This window comes from Suricata suricatta, chromosome 8, assembly GCF_006229205.1.
Source record: "Suricata suricatta isolate VVHF042 chromosome 8, meerkat_22Aug2017_6uvM2_HiC, whole genome shotgun sequence".
NCBI lineage: Eukaryota > Metazoa > Chordata > Mammalia > Carnivora > Herpestidae > Suricata > Suricata suricatta.
In genome coordinates this window covers 50,954,486-50,976,303 of record NC_043707.1, presented here as the reverse complement: position 1 = coordinate 50,976,303, position 21,818 = coordinate 50,954,486, and the positions used below count along the sequence as shown (strand labels likewise).

Here is a 21,818-nt window from a genome sequence, read left to right as displayed (position 1 = left end):
GAAGACGGCCACTTAACAGACTAAGCCACCCAGGTGCCCTGGAAGGCATGGTTCTAAGAGGATATTTGTAATCCTGCATCTCTTAATTCACTCTGTAAATGTTCACAAAGGACTTAAAGATTTAGTTCCTTAACACGAAATATAAATTATGGCACATTGAGTCTACCACCAAAAATGCATGACCAGGAAGCTTAAAAACAGGTATTTCTTCTATCGACCAAAGGCTTAGAAAAATATGTTTTCTTTTAGTTACTACATGTGTAAGGCAACCTAAATCTGCCTTTTTTTTTTTTTCCTTTTTAGACAAAGTAAAATTCCAGATGGAAACAAGAGTGCCGCTGTTTTGGTGATGGAGCATGTGTTGATATTCCAAAAGCACAAACACATTTGGGTAACTAGCTGCCATTAGGAAAAAGAATTAGGATCCACATTGCTAAGCACAAAATAAGAACAATGGGTATGTACGGGCTGATTAGTAGAAATTATAGTCTGTCGTGGCACCAAAAAAAATACTGGACATAATGGAGAATACATATGGAAAACAAAATTTCCTTATTTAATACTTGGCTCTTCTGGGTCTGATGATGAGAATCCTAATGTACAAGCTCAGAAATATGTCTCTACATCCCCTATTAGACTATAAGCTCTCTGAGAGCAGGGGCACCTTTGTATCTACCTTCATACATATGCTTTGCTTAAATTTTCTCATATAACTGACACCATGTATAAAGGTACAGACTTATTGCAAATGAATTTTTTCTTCCTTGGGATTCTTCTGGGCCCTCGACAATGTAAGAGAGGGAGCAATGGAAGAAACCTAGGCAATGTTGGCATCCAAGGGACTTGCCAAGTCATGTGGGAAGACACAGGACAGTCTGAAAAAGGTGATACTTAAGCTGTTGACAATAGCTGCGGTTTTGATGTTTCCTGTTTTGCAAAACCAAACCGAGAAAAGGCAGATAGAGAAAAGAAAGAATTTGGAACTAGTAATATGAGTAACAGGATTTGGGGGGGGTATTTTATTGAACTATGCACATAACATTTGCCATGAAAACACTTTAAGCCCAATGACACATTTTAAAAAATGGATCAGATAAAAATATCACATAATCAACTCACAGATACTTACTGTATTTACTTAACAGAAGGCTCGAATATATTATGACAAGAACATCCAAGAACACGGCATAAAAACTTACTTAAACTTTACATTAATAAGTGATAAGTTAACACAATTCAACGTCAAAAGAAGGTGAATATAGAAAAAAATTTTTGATTTTACATTTTATTCAGAATTCCATTATTTGCTATTATGCCATTATATGAGAACAATTATTATTTCATTCCATACAAAATAAAACTCGTTTGACTTATCTGTTTGATAAAGAGAACTAAACTTAAGGTTAGAAAAATTTTAATTCTGATATAATATAGCATTTGTTCCACTTAAGTGTGTACAGTAACATTGCATTGCTAGTGAGTAAAAGTACAGAATTATCACAGATGACTTACAAGGGAAAGCAGTGAACAGTGCCTCTCTGTTGTTTAAAAAAAGAATTAAAATGTTGTATTATGTCATGAATTAACACATGAAATCTTCTCCATATTCAAACTGAGCAGTCATCAGATTTTAATTTTATTGGGGAAATTACCTACCTTTTAAATATGGGGATAAACCTTACCATGTATTTGAAGTATGGCCAAATAGTACTAATCCTGTAATCTAATATTTGGTAACTAATTCTTTTTGAATAGTTATAAATAAGGAGTTTTCTTAAAATGAAGACAGTTTTTCTATCCACTCCCCCTTCTCTGATCTCTGCTAATTACGGAACACATGTGACGAAAGACAATGGGCTGAAAATTGGTTACAGTCGTTGGCCTGACGGTATGTTTTCTCTGAATCAGAACATTTGTCATTTCTTGGGTTATTGCTTCTTTTAAGTGTTCAGAAATCAGTTATTATGGTAGATTTTTTAAAAAAGGAAATTAGAATGCTAGGGAATTTCCATCTAACATTAGGACATCACATGGATTTGGTGCTTATGGTCAGGGTTTGTCGACTTAATTATGTTCTAGATGGAAAATGCCTGGCTATCTCCGTGTAGGAGGACTATCTTTTGGAAGTATCTAAAAAGGTCCAGGAATAGCAAAAAATGTCTTGTTCCCCAACTCTGAGATCTCCCAACATATCATGTAGAATTAGATTTTAGTTAAAGTTTTAAAGATAATGGCAAAATAACATGACAGAAGGAGAACGGTGTAAAGAAATTTAGATTTGGAGCCATTTGCTGGCCATACGGTCTTGGACAGTCACTTGACCTTTCCACTGGTTGTTTAGTCTCTAAACTTCAGATGGTATTATTACTTCATACGGATATTTGAAAGATTAAATAATATGTGAATGATCTTTGTAAAGTGTGTGATCAACAAGTATTAGACATTGCTATGAAAAAATCGTATTTGGATATCTGCATAGTTACTATGTGTACACGATTTCAGAAATGGATTATTATTGTTACATGTAACATACTACATGGAAGAATGATATACACTGTTTGCTTTCCCCTGTCCACACATATAGGAACTTTTTACCCGAAATTATACCATTTTATGGGGTAGTTCCAAAATGGTCTACACTGAAAAAAAGAAGAGGATATTCCTATTTGGTTTATAATCATACAGTTTTAAAAACACTTTGACAATTAGTTTTAAGGAAACTAAATACTTAACCTTCCCACCCCAAACCCAGCATTAAGAGATCACACCATGGATACAATTTACCAGAAGAGATACTACTATGGTTTGTTTCTGTACGGTCAGTTCACAAATTGTTGCAAGATACAATATTAACACGATTTGCTAGAATCACCATTGAGCAAATTTCATCAACTTTATTTAAAAAAATGGATGAAATTACTCTTCACAAATATCACTAACACGAATATGTAAGAGACTCAATTACACCTAAAGTGAAAATTCAGATTCGCAAGACCACAAATGATCAGATTAAATGTTTTAGTGAGTTGCTCGGCTAGTCAAAATATACATTTCCTATTGTGATAGAGGCCTTTAAAAACTGCCCCCTTTTCTGAATGGAAGGATATAAGACTAAACCTCTGGACAAATAATCTCGTTATGACAAAATATTTCTGGATTATTCAAATGGACCGCTATCATTTTAACAATTTCCCTAGTGTCCATATTTTAGCATCTTTCTATCCTAATCTCTTTCTACCATAAAACCAGCAACCAGAATATACTCTTGGTTTTCAATGGGTATAATTATCTCTTACCTATGTTGTACAAAAGCTATAACCCTTCTTTTTCCAACTGTCCACAAAAGCCAAACAGAAGCGTTTGGATTATCCCTGAATTTTGTTTCTCACTCCTGAGCAAAATTAATTAGAATATGGCTCCACCAGGCCTCTTTTGTATTCACAGAAGTTTACAAAATTTTGTGAACATTATTTCAAATTAAAGTCATTTGAATTCTGGGACCAAAGCGGCATTACCTTTTTAATGTGACGAAAACGCACCTTGCAATCAGCTACAGTTCATTGGCAGGCATAATGTATTTAATTCTGGTTTGCTAAGTGTTTATTAAGCTATGAAGATTTAAACAGAAGGTTTACTTGCCAGAAATTTTGCTTAACTAACCCAACATTCAAGGATGAAATGCTAAGTCATAATAGTTAAGCCATGGTCCAAGTTAAAAGTCACATTTTTTAATATCTTGCGGAGGTCATTAGAAATAGGAATGTTTTGATTTGCAGTCTGTTCAGTCACATGAACAGAGATCTGTGGGATCTTCGTGCCTGCTGAGGAGTAACATGTACGTGTATTTCAGAATATTCTGGAATTTTCAAAGATGGAAAGGAACATATAGATTACTAAATTTGAAGTCTTCATTGCACAGATACAGAAACGGGGGCTCAGGGAAGTCAAAGGGACTTTCCTAGGGCACATGAACCATTAGCAGAGCCGGCACTAAAGCAAAGACACCTGCCTAAGCTCTACCAAACTGCTTCTTGTGCAAAAAAAAAAAAAAAAAAAAATTCAAGCGATCATAAGGCAAACATTCCCATTCCTCCAACCTTTTCCCACTTTCTAGTCCAGGATTATAATGTGGAGTGGAACTGTTTTTAGCATTTCATATGCAATTTCAAATCACATTAACTTCTAATTATATTGAACACGTCACCTCCCCTTCCTTTCCAGGTATGTTGTTAATCTGTTTCCATTCTGCATAGTGGGTTTTCTACATTTTCATGATCCCATTATAGGCCAGGGACAATTCTTAGAGGAGAAAAAAAATCCTATTTCCTCTTCTCACAATCAATTTGAAGAATGGTATACTTATGACACTTTAAAGGTTTAAATCTTACTTCAGTTTACTCTTTCCTTCAGAGATGCATAAGAAAAATCTGAGCACTTTAAGTATCCTTCAAAGCCTTTTCAAATGTGTATAAATGAGAATGGGGGCGGGGGGGTTGGGAAAGGGCTTTGGGGATTATTTAACCCAGCACAACCACTGTGCAATTTAGGAACCTGTAGCGTAGCAATGGTAAGTGACTTATCTAGGGTCCTACAGGTAGACAGTGGGTAAGGACTCTGGTCTCATGATTTCTAGATCAAAACTGTATTTTTACTACACGTTTGGTGAACCATATTGCATATGACAGTTTACTCCTCGGGTGCTATTCTGTGCTTTTATCTCAAAGTCCAGGTTGTGTCTTTATTTGAAACTATGGCCTGTAATAATAATGCAGATATGATATTAAGTATACATAATACTTGAAGTTGTGTCATTGGTGTCATTGGCGTTTGCTGAAGGTAGTGTTGTGTCTATTTTTGTAATGCCTACCAATCCTTACTAAAATATCCGAATGTCTAAGACCCCTTATCGGACATTTAATTGGTTTGTTTCAATCATCCCAATAACTGATGTGAATTACTTTACCGCTGACAAGTCTGTGAACATCTGTTATGAGTATTAGGTGGAGAGGATGGATGGACAATTCTCTGGGCCAGTGCCTCTACTACTCCTTTTTGCTAAAGGAACAAAAACATGGTGGCGGCTTGGGCTATGTTTTCACTTCAGTTACAAATCATTGGGTCGGGAGGTTCACATAGCTTAAATCTGAGATACTTCACCTTTTCCTAGAGTTATCTGGTCTCAGAATTTTGACCACAGAAGAATTATCACCAGATTGTGCAAAATTCATTGTAGACATTGCCTCAAAGAAAATTACCAGGATTTTATCTCCTACCCATCTGTTGCTGCTAACAGGTATAAGATTGTTTCAGTTCCTGATTCTTATATATTAACAATAAAACGCATCACCTGTATTTCCTTTTACATGGCATCAAAAAGCATTATAACCTTGGCTTTGCTACTGAAATATTTTGATGGTAATTAAAGTTCTACCAGCACTCATAACAGCGTCATTATGCATCTGAATAACAGGAAATTGGTTATTTGCGCATTTGTTCAGGTAGGTTTCAAAAATAAAATATGAAAGTGAAAAAAAGTCTTCGTTATACCGAATGTTCACAGTTTGACTTTCCATAAGGCTTATTAAATAATATACAAATAGCTACCATTCTGCTGAAATGTCACAGTAAATACATTAATAATGGCACAGAAGTGAAATGTCCCCAAATGGGAAATCATCTTCATGACCTCCTAAATCTCTTTTCCAACTAAAACTTTTGCTTATTTTATTGAAAAAAGTTCCATTTCTAAAGGAATAAATTATAAAAATAGAAAATGAGTCAAGAAACCTTTTACAGATACAATTTTGAAGGAAATTCTATAAACATTAGATGAACTATTATAATATATCTTTAAGAATGTGCTTTGTCTCACCACACCAAACATCGTAGGAAAACTAAGTGAAATGATTGTAATATATATGAACTGCTGAAAAACTATAACCAAATATTAAAACTGTAGTGAAAATAGACAACTTAAACATAAGCACTAATATATTTTTAAATTTATGCTCCACTAAAACCTACCTACAAGACTAATTTGCAAATCTATCATTATGAATCAAAAAAATAAAAGGATGTTTAATCAAGCAAGGCACATTTCTTTTAGGCCAGTCTGTCTTGAATACCATTCATCTGGGCACAGTGTATATTTCACTTATTTACGTGTAAATGAGCCAATCTATGTAGGAGAGCCTTTGGTACAAAACACGCCTTCACAAATAAGCCAGAACGCAGAAGACAACATTACTAGATCTCATGATTCAACAGTCCAGTGATTAACTGAAGGAAGAAAACAGTACCAGTTGGCATGTTGGACACAAAACTTTAGGTTTTCTTTATCAGCAGTACTGACTAGTTTTTGAGTGATTCAATTTATCCAAATGTCAAAAGGTTGAAATGATCCCTTAATAGTTTTGAATGTCCTTCTTCATCTCTTTATCACTACCTTTAATATTGCATACAATTTGAAGAGAATTCTCCAGCTTTAGAGCAGTTTCTTTTATATAAAGCATTTATCAGAGACGTGTTGTTTAATGTCAACTGAAACAAAAATATGCGCTGGCAGACAGATCACTACCCATAAGAGACAGAACCAACACAGTGTTCTTGATGTAGGCAGTTTAAAAATGAGCATCCTACTGGTCCGTGCGGCTCTACAGTTCTCTATGTGGGACTCTTCAGGTATCTGTTGGACAGAGTAAGCACAGTAATTTACTGTAGATGGTTTTTTAAAACTTACTGACTTTATAATAGTATAAAATAGTTTATTCAGTATACTTTTCAAAACTTTGGGGTTTTTTACTGGTACCCTGAAAAGTTCAACCAACTGAAACTTGGAAAGTTCAACTTTCCAAACTTATGAACCACACACCAAAGGCTCTTATTTTATAAATTAGAACAAGTTTCAGAGTATGCTGAAATTATGAACTTTTGTCTTTATTTTTCTTTACTTATTTATGTATTTGTTTATTTATGAGACAGAGACAGAGGGAGAGAGAGAATCTTAAAGAGGCTCCATGCCCAGCTCAGAGCCCAATGCAGGGGCGGTGGCGGGCTTGATCTCACGACCATGAGGTCATGACCTGAGCCAAAATCATGAGTTCAAGAGTAGGATACTTAACCCTTTCACCCCCTTTTTGTCCTTATTAATACCCACTTCCAAATGTAGTTCAAAACAATGTGATTGCTTGCTTTTTGAACATAAAAATTTATCTTCACCTTTACAACCATCTGAAAGTTCTGGGTGCCTGTTTTTTTGTTTTGTTTTGTTTTAGAAAAAGATATGTATTAATTTTCTCAATGTATTTCCAAGGGCTGGTTTCTTTCCTGGCTGTACATCCCACTGCTGTAACCTAAGATGAGAACTCTTTTAACGTGAATGGAAATCCCATGCTCAGATAAGTGTTATGGAAAGGGAGTGGGGGTGGGGGGGAGGAGTGGGAGTAGCAGAGGGAGGACGGGAAGGAGAGGATGGTTTCTCAGATGTACTCCTGGTTTTAGCAGGTACCTGAAATCCAGTGACAAATGCCTACCAGTGGTGATCTGGAACTTCAATGTGCTTTTTGTGGAAGAATCATCAACTCACAAACCTAATGTTATATGCCAACTGCATACTTGGCAATCAGTTAGTGAAAGGTTTTCCTTATTGGGCTGGATTATACTTGATCATCTTCCTGAAAGATGGAACTTCTTAACACTAATCTTTCACCAAACAGCAAGAGTATACTCTTGCATCACAGTATTCTTAATTTTCATTATGAGAGTTTAAAAATTACAGCAAGTAATGATTACCAAGTACAAGAAATTACAAGTAACATGAATGATCTGGCATCCATCTCATTTCCTAAGTGCCTAACTTCCGCTCAATGCTACTGTAGCTTTCCTTATCTTGAGATGGTTCTATTAAGCTGTTCTTGTCTTGCTCCTATTACATCCTTTTTCTACCAGAGGTTCAGCTTTTTTTTTTTTTTTTTTTTTTTTTAACCTCGTGTCAGTAGCTGCCTCAAGGCCCTTGGGACAATTAAATAAGTATGGGATAGCGGAATCCTAATAGACTGTAGGTGTGGAAGGAGTTGCAATTTGACAGAAACAAGAAATCAAAGTGATATTTGGATGGTAATCATAATGTTTACACTAGTGGCTAAGCCCTTCAGGGTTTAGAAGAATGAACACTGACTTAAGTATCAAAATCAACTCTACAAAAACAGGGAAAGGAAGTATAACAGAACATGGTGACCTTTAATTGATGATATTTGACCAAATAAATGATCTAACATAAGAAGCAAGAAAAGAGGATAACAGTCAAATGTCTATAATTATCAAGCTTGTGAAAAAATAATTAAATCTCCACCACAGACTAAACAAAAGAGGTACAGAAACTCAACTTACCTAATGGCTAGCCTTACTAATTTGTATTTCATGAGGAAAGGGTTACAATCATCCGTTTTTATGGGAACTTTGTTTTTATGAGTCTATACTTTGACATCCATTAAATAACTTAGAGTTGGCTGCACACCAACAAGGTCCATAAATTCTGCCAACCAAATGTAATGATGTAGCCCAAGGACTAGAAAATTTTCTTGTTCAATTATGCATATTCTCTGATTGGCCTCTTGGAAATTATGTACTCTTGGCAAGCAAAATAAGTTTTAACTCAGTCATTAGAGTTGTTAATGTGTTAAGACATGAGCTTTGATGCGGCACCTGGGTGGCTCAGTTGGTTAAGCATCTGACTTTGGCTTAGGTTATGGTCTCACGGTTCATGAGTTTGAGCCCTGCATCTGGCTCTGTGCTGACAGCTCAGAGCCTGAAGCCTGCTTCAGATTCTGTGTCTCTCTGTCCCTCTTTGTCCCTCCTCTGCTTGTGCATTCTCTCTCTCTCTCTCTCTCTCTCTCTCTCTCAAAAATAAACATTAGAAAAAAATTTTAAAGATATCAGCTTTGTCAAAAATCTGGAAAGTCATGGGAAAATGAGCTGTGAGGTGTAATCACTGCTGCTTTGAGCAATATTTAGATCTAATAATAATAAATATCCTTAAATCACATTGTAGTCTAGTAAAGCAAATTGATCTTTAGAAATAAGTTATAATGGTTGCAGGTGAAAGATTTATAGAATATAGGTGTAAAGCAATTCAAACTCAGTTCTTCCCTGGAGAAATGATTTTTGTTTGTGGGTTTTTCACCCACTAAATTTTGAAATCCAAGATAGAGTCACTCTTGTTTAACATACTTTTTATTATAATTTCTTACAGAGGCAATCTTTTGGTGAATACCTGAAATTTTTTTGTCCTGTAGTCATACATGACGTGAATATAAAATGTAATGATAAGTGAGGCTGCCTCTTATAATTTCTAACACCTTGGCCATGCCAGCTTTTAATAGCAGTTAAAAACCCATATTGGGTTAAATATATGTAGAAAACAACAACAACAACAATATTATAATTCTTTACCCCAAACCAGAAAAAGAACAAAAGATAAAAAATGACAATCACTCATTTCAAACCTCTATGTTGTGTCATTCCTTTAAGAAGTCCTGACAATGTGCCCTCAGAAAAGAAATGATCTCTGTCCTTTGTGAGCTTAATTATATGAAGTGGTGGGAGGCAAACAGAGTTTCTATCTTCTCTGTTGGTCTACATATGTCATCTGAAGCATATACGTCAGTTTTCTTTCATTTAGTGACATGTTTAGGGAGGAAATTGTTGCGCTTAGATGTACAGAGGCAACACTGAGTTAGGCGGTGGTCGGGTGTGCCTGAGAAATGCAGGGAAAGAGAAAATTCAGAAGCAGTGTGGAAAAAGTTCCTTCTATTCATATCTGAAGAATCCCCATTTCCTACTGCACAGGGAAAATGCCTCTGTCACAAGATTACCTAAAATCCGGCAAAGCTATTACCTAAACTTGGCAGTGCTCCTTTACAGCAAGGCTTTAATTTAGACTCAGGAATTCCATACTACACACGTTGGTTTTTCAAAGCTTTTAAGAACTTCCCAGTACCAACATATACCACTGGGGCCTCTCGCCTATTTTATGTAGAAATGACCTATGTCGTGCCAGTATAAAAGTCACTCTGAAAATCTGCTCTTACTGCTGTTGGATTCGATGTCCCCATCTTGTCTTTCATATATGAAAAAGTCCCTTTACAAAAATAGCCGATTTTTGTGATCCTACCGTATAACTTGACAATTACATCAAAAATTATTTTGTAAAAGAAATTATTGTATTCAGTAAGGTCACATCTACAGTAATGTAATTCCTCAAGGTGATTCACTGATGACATATCTAATGCCTTATTCAGTCAGCTTCCAGAGTAATGAAAACCCCATAGGTATTTTAAGACTCACCATAAACTGAAAGCAAGACTGAACTGATAGAAAAGTCTCTTAGGATGTAGGCTAGATAGGTAAGCTCCTATAGATATCACTTATGTGTTCTGATTTTTGCTGTACTATGTAAGCCAATCAGTCAACAATATGTACTGAGTATCACTTATGAACAGCATTTTATTAGCAGCTAGGGTAGGAACCACAATCTCTGTGAAGCATTCCAACTCCGGGTAGCCATGGTGATTAAGAGTGATATCTCTTATAATGTTATATTTAAATTATTTATGTTAAGGAATTCCACTCCCATAATTGGGTAGTACTTTGTGGGTAAAACCTGCTGGCGCATGATTTACCAAATGGAAGCCTTCTACCAATTTTTAGAAATTCTATCCAAAAGAGCATGGTGAGGAGGCGCCTGGGTGGCTCAGTGGTTAAGTGTCTGACTTCAGCTCGGATCATGATGTTGCAGTTCGTGAGTTAAAAGCCGTGTGAGGACTCTGTGCTGACAGCTCAGAGCCTCTCCGTCTCCTTCTCTCTCTGTCCTTTCCCTGCTCGTATTCTGCGTGTTCTGTCTGTCTGTCCGTGTCTCTCAAAAATAAATGTTAAAAAAACAAAAAAACAAAAGAGCATGATGAGGAGGATAAGCCTCACAGTGATACTGAAGTGCAGATACACAACATGAAAATTTTGCTTATAATTTAAAAACACTCAGATTGGAACTTCCTTCCTCTCAGCCCTTCCTTGAATAAAGATTAATTAAGCACCAACTTTATTTCAGGTAATATTCCAGATCTTGGGGGAGATATAGTAGCCATGAACAGACAGAAATCATTCATGCTCATGGAAGGGAAACAAAGATGTACAATAAACAAAAAGTAAGTAAACTATCGAATATGTTAGAGGAGAAAATATATAAGGCAGAGAAAGGCGCAGGGAGAGAGTGCTGGAGGGGTGGTGCGCGGCTGCAGTTTAAACAGAATGGCTGGGGAAGGCTTCCCTGAGACAGTGACAGTGACAGCTACAGAGGTGATAGAGCCAGCCATGCAGAGGTCAGATGTGAGAGCACTCCAGGCAGTGGAACAGCGGGTCCAGAGGCCTGAGGGAGAGCGTGCCTGGCGTGTCTGAGGAAGAGCGAGTAGGCCGACCCAGCTGCTGCAGAAGCTCAAACGGGAGAGGAGTCAGAAATGAGGCGCGGAGGGTAAAGGGTAAGGCGAGGTAGAAAAGGTAGAGCCTCACCGGCCATGCGAGGGCTTCAGTGTGTGTGGTCTGCGGGAAATGGAGAGCCAGATAGGAGTTCTGCCACAAAGTGACGTGACCTGACAAATGTTTTAAAAGGTTCTCTCTCTGCTATATTGAGAATAGACTCCAGCAAGGGAAAGGATGAAGGGTGGGTTACAGTCTGGAGGGTACTCTAAAAATCCAGGAGAGGGGCTTCGGGGTGGCTCAGTCAGTTAAGCGTCCGAGTTCAGCTCTGGTCATGATCATGTAGTTAGTGAGTTCGAGCCCTGCATTGGGCTCTGTCAGTGCAGAGCCTGGAGCCTGCTTTGGATTCTGTGTCTCCCTCCCTCTCTGCCCATCCCCCTGCTTGTGCTCTCTCCCCCTCTCAGAAATAATAAATGAATAAACTTAAAAATAATCCAAGTGATTGATAATGATGGTTTAGGAGAGGTGGTTGCAGAAATAAGACTCTGGAGGCATTTTAAGAGCGGAGCCGACAAAATTGCCCATAGCCTGGACAAGAGGTATGACAGAAAAAGAGGAATCTAGGAGTTTTTTCCAAGGAGTTTTTTAGCTTGAATAACTGGAAAATTGGAGTTGTAGTAATAGAGAGGGGGAAAGGGGCGAGAGAAGCATCTGGTGGTGAGGGTAGGGGAGGAAAGGGGAGCTCAGTTTTGGACACATTAAGTTTGAGATATCTATTAGATGTCCAAGTAAAGATGTCAAGTAGATAGGCGGAAATTCAATCTGAAGTTCAGGGGAGCGGTCCAGGTGGGAGAGAGAAATTCACATAGAGATAGTCTAAAGCTATGAGAAGACGACTGAATATGGAGAGAAAAGAAGCCTAAGGACTAATCTGTGGCCGGTGTGGCTCTCACACACTAAGACTCAGGGGAGATGAGAAAGAACCAGCAAAAGGGACTGAGAAGGAGAGGCTGGAGAGGTAGTAAGAAAGTACAGAGTGCCAGGTCCTAAAGTCAAAGGAAGGAATTCTTCACAGGAGGCAGGAAGTATTCCAGCGTCAAGTGCTTCTGATGTGTCAGAGGAAACAAGCACTGAGACACGACAACAGGGTTTAGCTATCAGAGGTCACCAATGACCTTGAAAAGCACACTTTCAGAAGTGACAGGGGTGAATGTGTTTGGAGCAGATTTGGGAGTGAATGGCAAGGGATCCCACGATGAACAAAGAGTGATACAGTCCCTGCTCTCATAGAAGAGACAGATTAATCATGTAACACAGAGAAATATAAAATGACAGCTATGTCAAGAACAAAGACTGTATTCAATTCATTCTAAGACACACTTCTTCAGATTTGAGAACCTGTGAAATCAGGATGTACCTTAAAAGTCACTGGTACTTTCCCTCATAATTGTCAGTCTTTTCTTTTTTAATGACACCTAGAATAATGGTGGTTCTTATAATTCAAGGCACCTTAAATTTGATGAAATGGTACCATAAAGGGGGAACTGATAAAACCAGAGTCATGAGAGATAACTTGGAAGGAGTACTGAAGTTACCACAGAAGTTAATAAAGTGAGGAGAGGGCTAGCAGTGGGAACATCTGCGAAGATCCTCAGAGATTAAGGGGGACAGGGAGCTAATCCCTTAAGTGGATGAAGATCAGGAGAGAGATCATGTGTGGCCATGAAAGTTATGTTAAGCCTTTGGGTCTCTATCCTAAAAACAAGGAAAAGACCCTCAAAGAATTCTAAGTAGGGGCAGGTAATGGAATCGAATTTGAGTCTCAAAAGGATTCTTCTGGCCACCAGGTGGAGAAAGGGCCGGCCCGGCCACAGGAAATGTAAGGAGGCCGGTTAGGAGGCCTCGGAGCTTACCCAGGACGGAGAGGAGAGCAGGGTGGATTAAAGTGGTGGTTACTGTGACGTAGAAAAGTAGATTCTTTTAGGGGTATTTAGGAAGTGAAATGCCTAAATTTAGTGATAGAGTGAATGTATTTACTACTTATATGAATCTATTATTACATTAATAAACACATTGAGAATGCTAGGCAATCAAGCTGCCTTTTAAGCAAGGCTATTAAAAAATAAAAATGCTTTGTCAATGTGAATGAAAACCAGCATTTTGGATATTCACCAATTTTATATTGTTTAGATCTTGGGACAGAAAGTGAATATATATCTTAGGATAGAAAATCACAGGTGAGAGGTGTGTGTGTGTGTAACAAATTGCCCTCACTGCATTCTCTTCCAAATGAAATCATATGTTTTAATTTAAGGAACATGTTTAAATGTATAAAAATAAGAACCTTAGGATTCAGAGAGAATTTCCATAAAGAACAGGAGTTTAAAATAAACTTGACAAAAACCCAGTTAAATAGCAGTGCTGACATGTAACACACAAGTGCAATGTTAACTTTCGTTCTAAAAAGTTAATGGGAGGGGCGCCTGGGTGGCTCAGTCAGTTAAGCCTCCGATTTCGGCTCAGGTCAGATCTCACGTTGGTTCGTGGGTTCGAGCCCCGCGTCGGGCTCTGTGCTGACAGCTAGCTCAGAGCCTGGAGCCTGCTTCTGGTTCTGTGTCTCCTTCTCTCTCTGCCCCTTACCCTCTCATGCTCTGTTTCTATCAAAAATAAATAAAACATTAAAAAAATAAATAAATAAAAAGTTAAGGGGAATCTCAAAAGAGATTCCCAAGAGCCTTTGTGCTCTGATGGAAGGGGGAAGGGTGCGGTTGGGGACTCACTGAAAAAAAAAAGCTCCTCTCCATTCTTCACCTCCATGCTGGGGGCATGAGCCCAGTATCTGCAGTCAGAGCCCTGCGTGCACATATTTATTCATAACGTTTTTCAGCTGTGATGAAACACCATTTTTCGTGCATTTAAGTGCTCTCTTTCTCACAACCAGGATCCCAGGATTTACTCTGCAGGTTAGAGCTCCTACTCGGCATGATTTAGGTTGCAACAATAATAAAATGGCTTCCAAGAAAATGATGGAGCCTCTTTTCCAGATCCCCTCTTTAATGTATTGGCTAGTTTATGGTGCAAAATTTGCAAAGTAACAAAAAGCACACCTAGTACAAAAAAGGGGGGAGGGGAGAGGAAAACCATAAAAACATTTTCTCTGTAAAATGTTTTTTCTTTACAATTCTGAAGACAAAATTAGTTCACAGCATCACTGAAGACGAAGACAAATATTTGAAAACATCCTAACCTTTCTGAATCAGTTAAACAAAATTTGCAAGGTGGATGTGAGTGTATAGAGACTGTTACTCTAGAGCAATGGCCATCTTCTGGCAGCAGGTTAGCTGAGTCATGATAGCACAGGGTTTGGGCTCTGCATGGCTTCCCCTCCCTTCTTCCTGCCTTTTCTGATTTGCCCTCTCTCAAAGGTTTTCAAGCACTCCCTGCAAGGTACACAAAACAAGTGACTTCATTCGTAGATATAAAACAAAGTACAGTAAATCAGTAGCACCAAAGCAATAGTCTTATGCTCCTTCATTTAAAAGGTGAAAAAAACAAAAACCAGAAAGAAAAGCCCTACCTTAAAATGTAATCCCTAAATATCCTCTGTCCCATTCTCGTGTTCCTCACCTTTATCTCACAGTGTTTCCATAAGTCTTCAGACTGGGGTGGGGGGCGGAATGCTCTTCTTTGCATTTCTTAGTGGGAGGGGTTATGACTTCTATTCACTGCTGAGAGGTGGGAAGGACTTGGAACTACTGTAGAAAACGTTGAAATTTTAAACGTATAGAAGTCATTAAGTTATAGTTATGGTTCTCAAAGGAATGGACGATTGGTATTTTATATATTGAATTTAGATACAATCACTAAAGTAGTTGCTTGAGTATATTTTGTGCCAAAGAGGTAAATCACCAGTTTCAGGTAAACAAACTATAACTTTAAATTTCCTCATACTCTGCATTTAAAATTTCAATCCCAGAAATTTTATTTCAAAATTCAGAAAGAACTGATAGAACACTTCCTCTTATGTGCAGCTGCTTGTTATTAGAGTTGGTGGGCACTAAAATTTGGTATAAGATCAGCTTAAAAGCATCATAAAAGAAAGAAATAGCAATGCTGTCATCTTCATCTGTGGATTCGCCAGCTGTAGGGTATGTACATTCTTCCCAGGGTGTTGATGGATGTGCCCTGATCCAGCCACACCCCCTCTCATGCATCTTTTGTACACACAGACATATGTGTACTTTCCAACATCTGAGATGTGCGTTGAGCTCAGCAGAGAAGCCTGTGGTTTGGCAAAGCTGACTGATGTGTGTGAACTTAGACTCATTTGCATTTTGCTGTAAGCCCAAGTCACTGTCCATTTTCATTTTCTAAATGATGTAGGACCTTACAGAAGGGGCTACAGCTATTATGTGGGCCAAAATTACATTCTATTGTTTCTTTGAGCACAGATGCTCTTAAAGGTGCGTGGACTTATTGGGTGAGGCAATCATGCCACAAATTTCAGTGAGCTGGCAATCTCCTTGTGCTATCAATCCTTTTGTTCTAATTGATTTCTCCCTTTTTAATAAGAGGGAGTCAAAATATTTACACTATTTGCTGGTATGGTTCTTCAGTAACCTAGGCAAAATATAAGGAGATGGAAAAAAAATAACAATTTGTGTAAGAATATTGATTGTAGATTAAAACACATGAAAATAGAAAATTAATCTTAAAACTAAAAAATATCTATTGCTCTAGCAGGTATCACTACTATGACTAATCATACTTTCGAAGTATAATATTAAATCCAGACAAATCAATAATATAAGAAAATCATCTTTTAGTACTAGAAAAGTTAATCTCTTTGTTCAATTTAAATACCTTATACCTGATCCCTATGGTTAAAAGTATCTGATGATTAGGAAAGGGTTAATTTTCAATATACTGCACAAAATAGGTTTCTGGGTGTGTACTCTTTACAGGAATTCATTAATTAGTAACATGGGCTGAACCTAAAAGCAGAAGAAATTTATTTTCTCAGTCTCTCTTAAGTCACCCAATAAAAGGAACATGGGTTTGGCCCAGAAGGATCTGGCTTTAAATCATAGCTGGGTTTCTTGCTAGCTGGGAAGCCTTTGGGAAATCACTTAACCAGAACCATCTAGTTGTTCCCCTCCTTTTTTTAAAATAATTTTTTAATGTTTATTTATTTTTGAGACAGAGAGAGACAGAGCATGAGTGGGGGAGGGGCAGAGAGATAGGGAGACACAGAATCTGAAACAGGCTCCAGACTCTGAGCTGTCAGCACAAAGCCCGACCCGGGGCTTAACTCCTGAACCGTGAGATCATGACCTAAGCTGATGTCGGATGCTCAACCGACTGAGCCCCCCAGGTGTATTTTTTCTCCTCCTAAAGTGGGGTGAATACCACTTACCTTGCAGGGCTGAGAATGTCCAGGACATGGTAATTAAATGGTAATTACTATTGTTACACAGAAAGTCAATAGAAAGACATTGATTATTTATGTATGTCATATCATTCACAAAGCTCAGTAGTAATTATACAATGCTTATAAGCAACGATCACAATAATAATGTAATCTCTTGGCAAAATCTCTGCTGCATACCGTGCAATTATTTTTTTCTAAGTATTATGCCTGTATCAACATTTAATATTCACAGTTCTACGAGGTACTATTTCTTATCCTCAGTTTACAAATAAGGAAACTGAGGCACAGAGAGGTTAAGTAATTAGCTCAGTGTCACACAGCAGAGTCAGGATTCAAACCCTGGTATTCTGACTGCAGAGCTTATGCTTTAAACCACTTAATTAGAAACCTGAAAATAACATTAATATAAAATTAGACTCATTCACTCATCAAATATGTACTGAATACATAGAAACTGCTACATTTTGTGTGAGGCACTAGTATCTAAAACTTTGTCAAAATACAGAACCTATATAAGGAACTTTTAGTTTGGTGATTAGAACGCAATTATACTACGTCAAAGTTATGACTCAAAAAGACATATTTCTCTAGATTGAAGAGAAAGGTCTTCTTCATATTGCTACTAATAACCATACAATTCTAAAAATTATAGTACAACCATAATTTACTCATAGAATGAAGCAAGGTTTCTATATCTTCTGAATAAAACATGAATAAAGGGTCACTGCACTTGTTCTTCATCTCAAGATCTTCTAAGAACAGAAACGTTCTTACGTTATTACTATAGTGTGTCTAACAGATTACCACCAAAACGGGTCACAGAAAGAATACCATTAAGACTACCAAGAATTTGATCAAAAGGCAGATCTGGTAAAAGTAACTCTAACAAGTAGCAAAGGAAACTACATAAAGGAGTCCTATTTTCATGCACATACAGATCAAGCAATGAACAGGTATATAGTTTTCCTGCCTCTATTATTTTTTTGACTTTTCCTTCCTCTTCTTCATCATTCTTTTTCACTGTCTTAAATACACAAACAATAAAATAAGTAGGCTTCTGATTACCTGAAAATATTTTATGAGTTTTTGACTCAGGGTTACTCTAATTTACTCTAGGATAGGATAGGTAGTTATACCCTATCAATATAAAAAAAAAACAATCACGGACAATGTATAATTGCGGACAACATATAACACAACACATATGATGTTTATAAAATAAAATGAGTTTGTTAAAGTACACTAAACACATGTGTTACTCTTACCGTAACCTTAACCACTTCTGTTGAAAAGAGATGTACGGCTGTGTACTACTAATGGTGTAGGTTAAAGTTGGGCCAAAAATCTAACAGCAGCAAGTTCTGCCTTTCATCCTTTTTTAAGGGGAAACAGGTTGTTCAGAAGCTAAGAGGGTAGTAGAGGGAAGGAAATCATTTTCAGTTCAGTTTGGGTGAAGGTTATTCTAAAGAGCAATGGCCTCCCCACTGACACCTTTTGCCACAAACAACAGAAACCAAAGGACAGTTAACAAAACGGAAACCAAATGTTAAAGACGTTGTAACTGATCTTTAAAAGGCACTTGCATGTAATTAATATGAAACTATTGGGTGTGCAAGTCACAGCAATCTAAATAGGAACAGCATTTCCCAGGTTCCCTGTCCAAAGAGGGAGAGCTATCACTTACCCTTGCACAGTGCTCACCTGATTCTGTGTATCTTCTGACACCCCTGGTGTATGGCTGAAACTTGCAGGTATTTCCCCAAGATTTGGTTACTTCCCATCCCTCTTTTTTTAAATTGATTGTCTGCAATTCCCTCAGTTAAAAAATGTGCATCCTTTATATTTTTAAAGGTTTTTTTTTTTTCTTAGCTTTTCAAATGCTGTTGTGGGATTTGGAAGTTTTCTTTTAAGTCTCAAGGTCCCTTGCAGTTAGGTTTCAGGTAAACTGATTGGATCTTTCATATGTGTATGTACAGAACACTTTTACATTTGCTCCTAAATTTCATTTGTTGGCTTGAAACTTCTTGGAGGAAGAAAACAGTATCTTTTCAAACTATTGCCTCATTATTGGCATTTAATTCAAACCATGCCTTTTTGTGTGTATATCTAACATTCCAAAGGCAGTATTTTCCTTCTTGATCCAGTCATTATGAGATGATATCAATGATTTTCTGCAGTAAAAAAATAATGCATTCTGTGATTCACTGCACCACCCTCAGATTCTCAGACTTAACTTTCTTTGTGCGGTTTATTCAAATAGTGGTTTTCCTTATGAAATCCTGTTAAGTAGGAACCATTTGGAAAGGTTACTGTGGAAACAGCAGGGGCTAGGGGGTGGGGCTACAGAGCAAGAGATGCCATGACAACCTTTTTCGGGTTTCCCAGGAAACATGGGTTGCTATGGGAACTGCATCAGTCAGGTCCGAATTAGTAACTTCCGCTGGAAGGAGTGTCTGCCACTTTAATCTTCTTGTGATACTGTAGAAGCTTATCTCGCAGACGCATTAGGAATTTTGTTTGTTTCTCTCAGCAGCACTGAAAACATCTGTTTCTACACTTTGGTAGACGTTGCTTGGAACACACACACACACACACAGAACTTTGGAGGAATCTGTTAGTCTATCCCTTTCGAAATGCTTAACAAGCCCCAAAGAGTTTCAACTGATTAGTCAGATCGGGACATCTCAGGCATTTCCCTTTGTTCAAAGTTGTAGATATCTTTAAAATTCCGGGAGGGGCTTCGAATGGAAATTCCAGTCAAAAACCAAATAAACTGACGGTGGGTTATTTTTCTAATTAGACTTCTCATCCACATATCCACAGCGTGGGCAAGTGATCTAAATGTTCAATAATGTTAAACAGTCCATCAAACTGAAGCATCCTTTAAGTACGTGCTGGCTTTACTTAGTAAAGAAACAAGTGTCTTTTGATTCTGAGGTTAAGCGGTTACTCTGTTATTTCATTTCATTTTCTCCCAGGATGTAAAGCTGCTTTTTTTTTGTTGTTTGTTTTTTAGAGGGTGTGTACTAGAAACCAAGTCTAAAGTAAGTTTGTTCTTTGCAATATTAGAGAGAAGGGCCGAAAACAATGGAGAGCTGAGAGAATGCAGCCCACTTGCAAAAGAGACACCTGTTTCAGTATGAAGCATTAGGGAGAGGGAAAATGAAGTGTGCTTTTCACTTCTTCATGTCCTTTCCTTGATGAATGGTCTGGAAATGTATAAAACAAGGGCATACGCAGACCAAGGGGGCACGTTCCACACAATACTGAGCACAGCATGTCACTTGTATCATATATTAAACATCAGTAAATATCTTTTTGATGTTGACACAGGAGTTGGGATTATTGTTCGTGGTGCAGGTGGCAGTGGAGTTGCCCGTTTTGAAAGGGGTCTGGGGGAAAGCGCTATGGTTCATGCCCCCCTCTTCGATCACCATATACTCCGACTTACTCAGAGTCGAGTTACTTCTTGCTTTTCGGAGCTCCTCGGCGGAAGATGAGAGGGGCTGGCAACTTCCCACGTGCATGTACTGGGCTTGCTCTTCCCCTTCTGTCTCCCGGTGATAGAAGTAATTGAAGTTGGAAACAATCACAGGGACCGGCAAAGCAATGGTCAAGACACCAGCGATGGCACAGAGCGACCCCACGATCTTGCCCCCTATGGTCACCGGGTGCATGTCCCCGTAACCGACTGTTGTCATGGTTACCACTGCCCACCAGAAGGCATCCGGGATACTGCTAAACCCTGAAGTGGGGTCGTCTGCCTCGGCAAAGTAGACCGCGCTGGAGAAGAGGATGACCCCGATAAAGAGGAAGAAGATAAGCAGCCCCAGCTCCCGCATGGAAGCCTTCAGCGTCTGGCCCAGGATCTGCAGCCCCTTGGAGTGCCGGGAGAGCTTGAAGATGCGGAAGACGCGCACCAGCCGGATGACCCTCAGGATGGCCAGGGACATGGCTTGCTGTCCATTGCCCTGTCGCTCCGCCAGCTCGGTGCCCAGTGTGATGAAATAAGGGATGATGGCCACGATGTCTATCAGGTTCATGATGTTTCGAGAGAAGGTGGCTTTGCTTGGGCAAGCGAAGAACCGCACCAGCAGCTCAAAGGAGAACCAGATGATGCACAGGGTCTCCACAACGAAGAAAGGATCCGAGAAGCTGGAGGCCCCGGCGGGGGCCCCCGACGTGCTGTTGCCTGCCGCCTCGAACTGCTCCTGCGACGACGCGGCGGGGTAGTCCTTCTCGTCGCGGAACTCGGGCAGCGTCTCCAGGCAGAAGATGACAATGGAGATGAGGATGACGAGCACGGACACGATGGCGATGCCCCGCGCCGGCCCGGAGCTCTCCGGGTACTCGAAGAGCAGCCACACCTGGCGCTGGAAGTCGTGGCGGGGCAGGGGTCGCTCCTCCTCCCGCAGGAAGCCCTCGTCCTCGCGGAACTTCTCCATGGCCTCCTCGCCCAGCTGGTAGAAGCGGATCTCCTCGGAGAAGATGTCGATGGGCACGTTGACGGGCCGGCGGATGCGGCCGCCCGACTGGTAGTAGTAGAGGATGGCGTCGAAGCTGGGCCGGTTGCGGTCGAAGAAGTACTCGTTGCGGAGCGGGTCGAAGTACCTCATGCGCCGCTTGGGGTCGCCCAGCAGCGTCTCCGGGAACTGGCAGAGGGTCTTGAGCTGCGTCTCGAAGCGCAGCCCGGAGATGTTGATCACCACGCGCTCCCCGCAGCAGTCCTGCTCGCCGGCGACCGGCAGCGCGGGCGGCAGCGGCTCGTAGCGGTCGCGGTCGCAGCCGCCGCCGCCGCCGCCGCCGCAGCCACCCTGCGGCGGGCCCCCGCCGCCGTCGGCCGCCTCCGGCTCCAGCAGGTGGTCCCCGGGCACCACCGTCATGTCGGGCGGCAGCGCGGGGCCTGCGGCGGGCTCGG

At 39.5% G+C, this 21,818-nt stretch overlaps 1 protein-coding gene across 3 annotated transcripts; it reads right to left on the bottom strand.

Annotated features, from left to right (window-relative positions):
• Window positions 1–992: 992 nt before the first annotated feature.
• Window positions 993–21,812, bottom strand: KCNA3 (potassium voltage-gated channel subfamily A member 3). Of its 3 annotated transcripts, XM_029945967.1 has the most exons (3): window positions 18,602–21,812; window positions 15,097–15,224; window positions 993–6,685 (listed from the first exon to the last, which is right to left on the bottom strand). In XM_029945967.1, the coding sequence occupies exon 1, from the start codon at window positions 21,781–21,783 to the stop codon at window positions 20,197–20,199; it is 1,587 nt and encodes a 528-aa protein (XP_029801827.1). In that variant the 5' UTR covers window positions 21,784–21,812; the 3' UTR covers window positions 993–6,685; window positions 15,097–15,224; window positions 18,602–20,196. The 3 variants fall into 3 exon arrangements, with proteins under 3 accessions (XP_029801827.1, XP_029801828.1, XP_029801825.1); XM_029945968.1 differs by lacking the exon at window positions 15,097–15,224 and having other exon boundaries at window positions 18,585–21,812; XM_029945965.1 differs by lacking the exon at window positions 15,097–15,224.
• Between the last annotated feature and the right edge of the window lie 6 nt (window positions 21,813–21,818).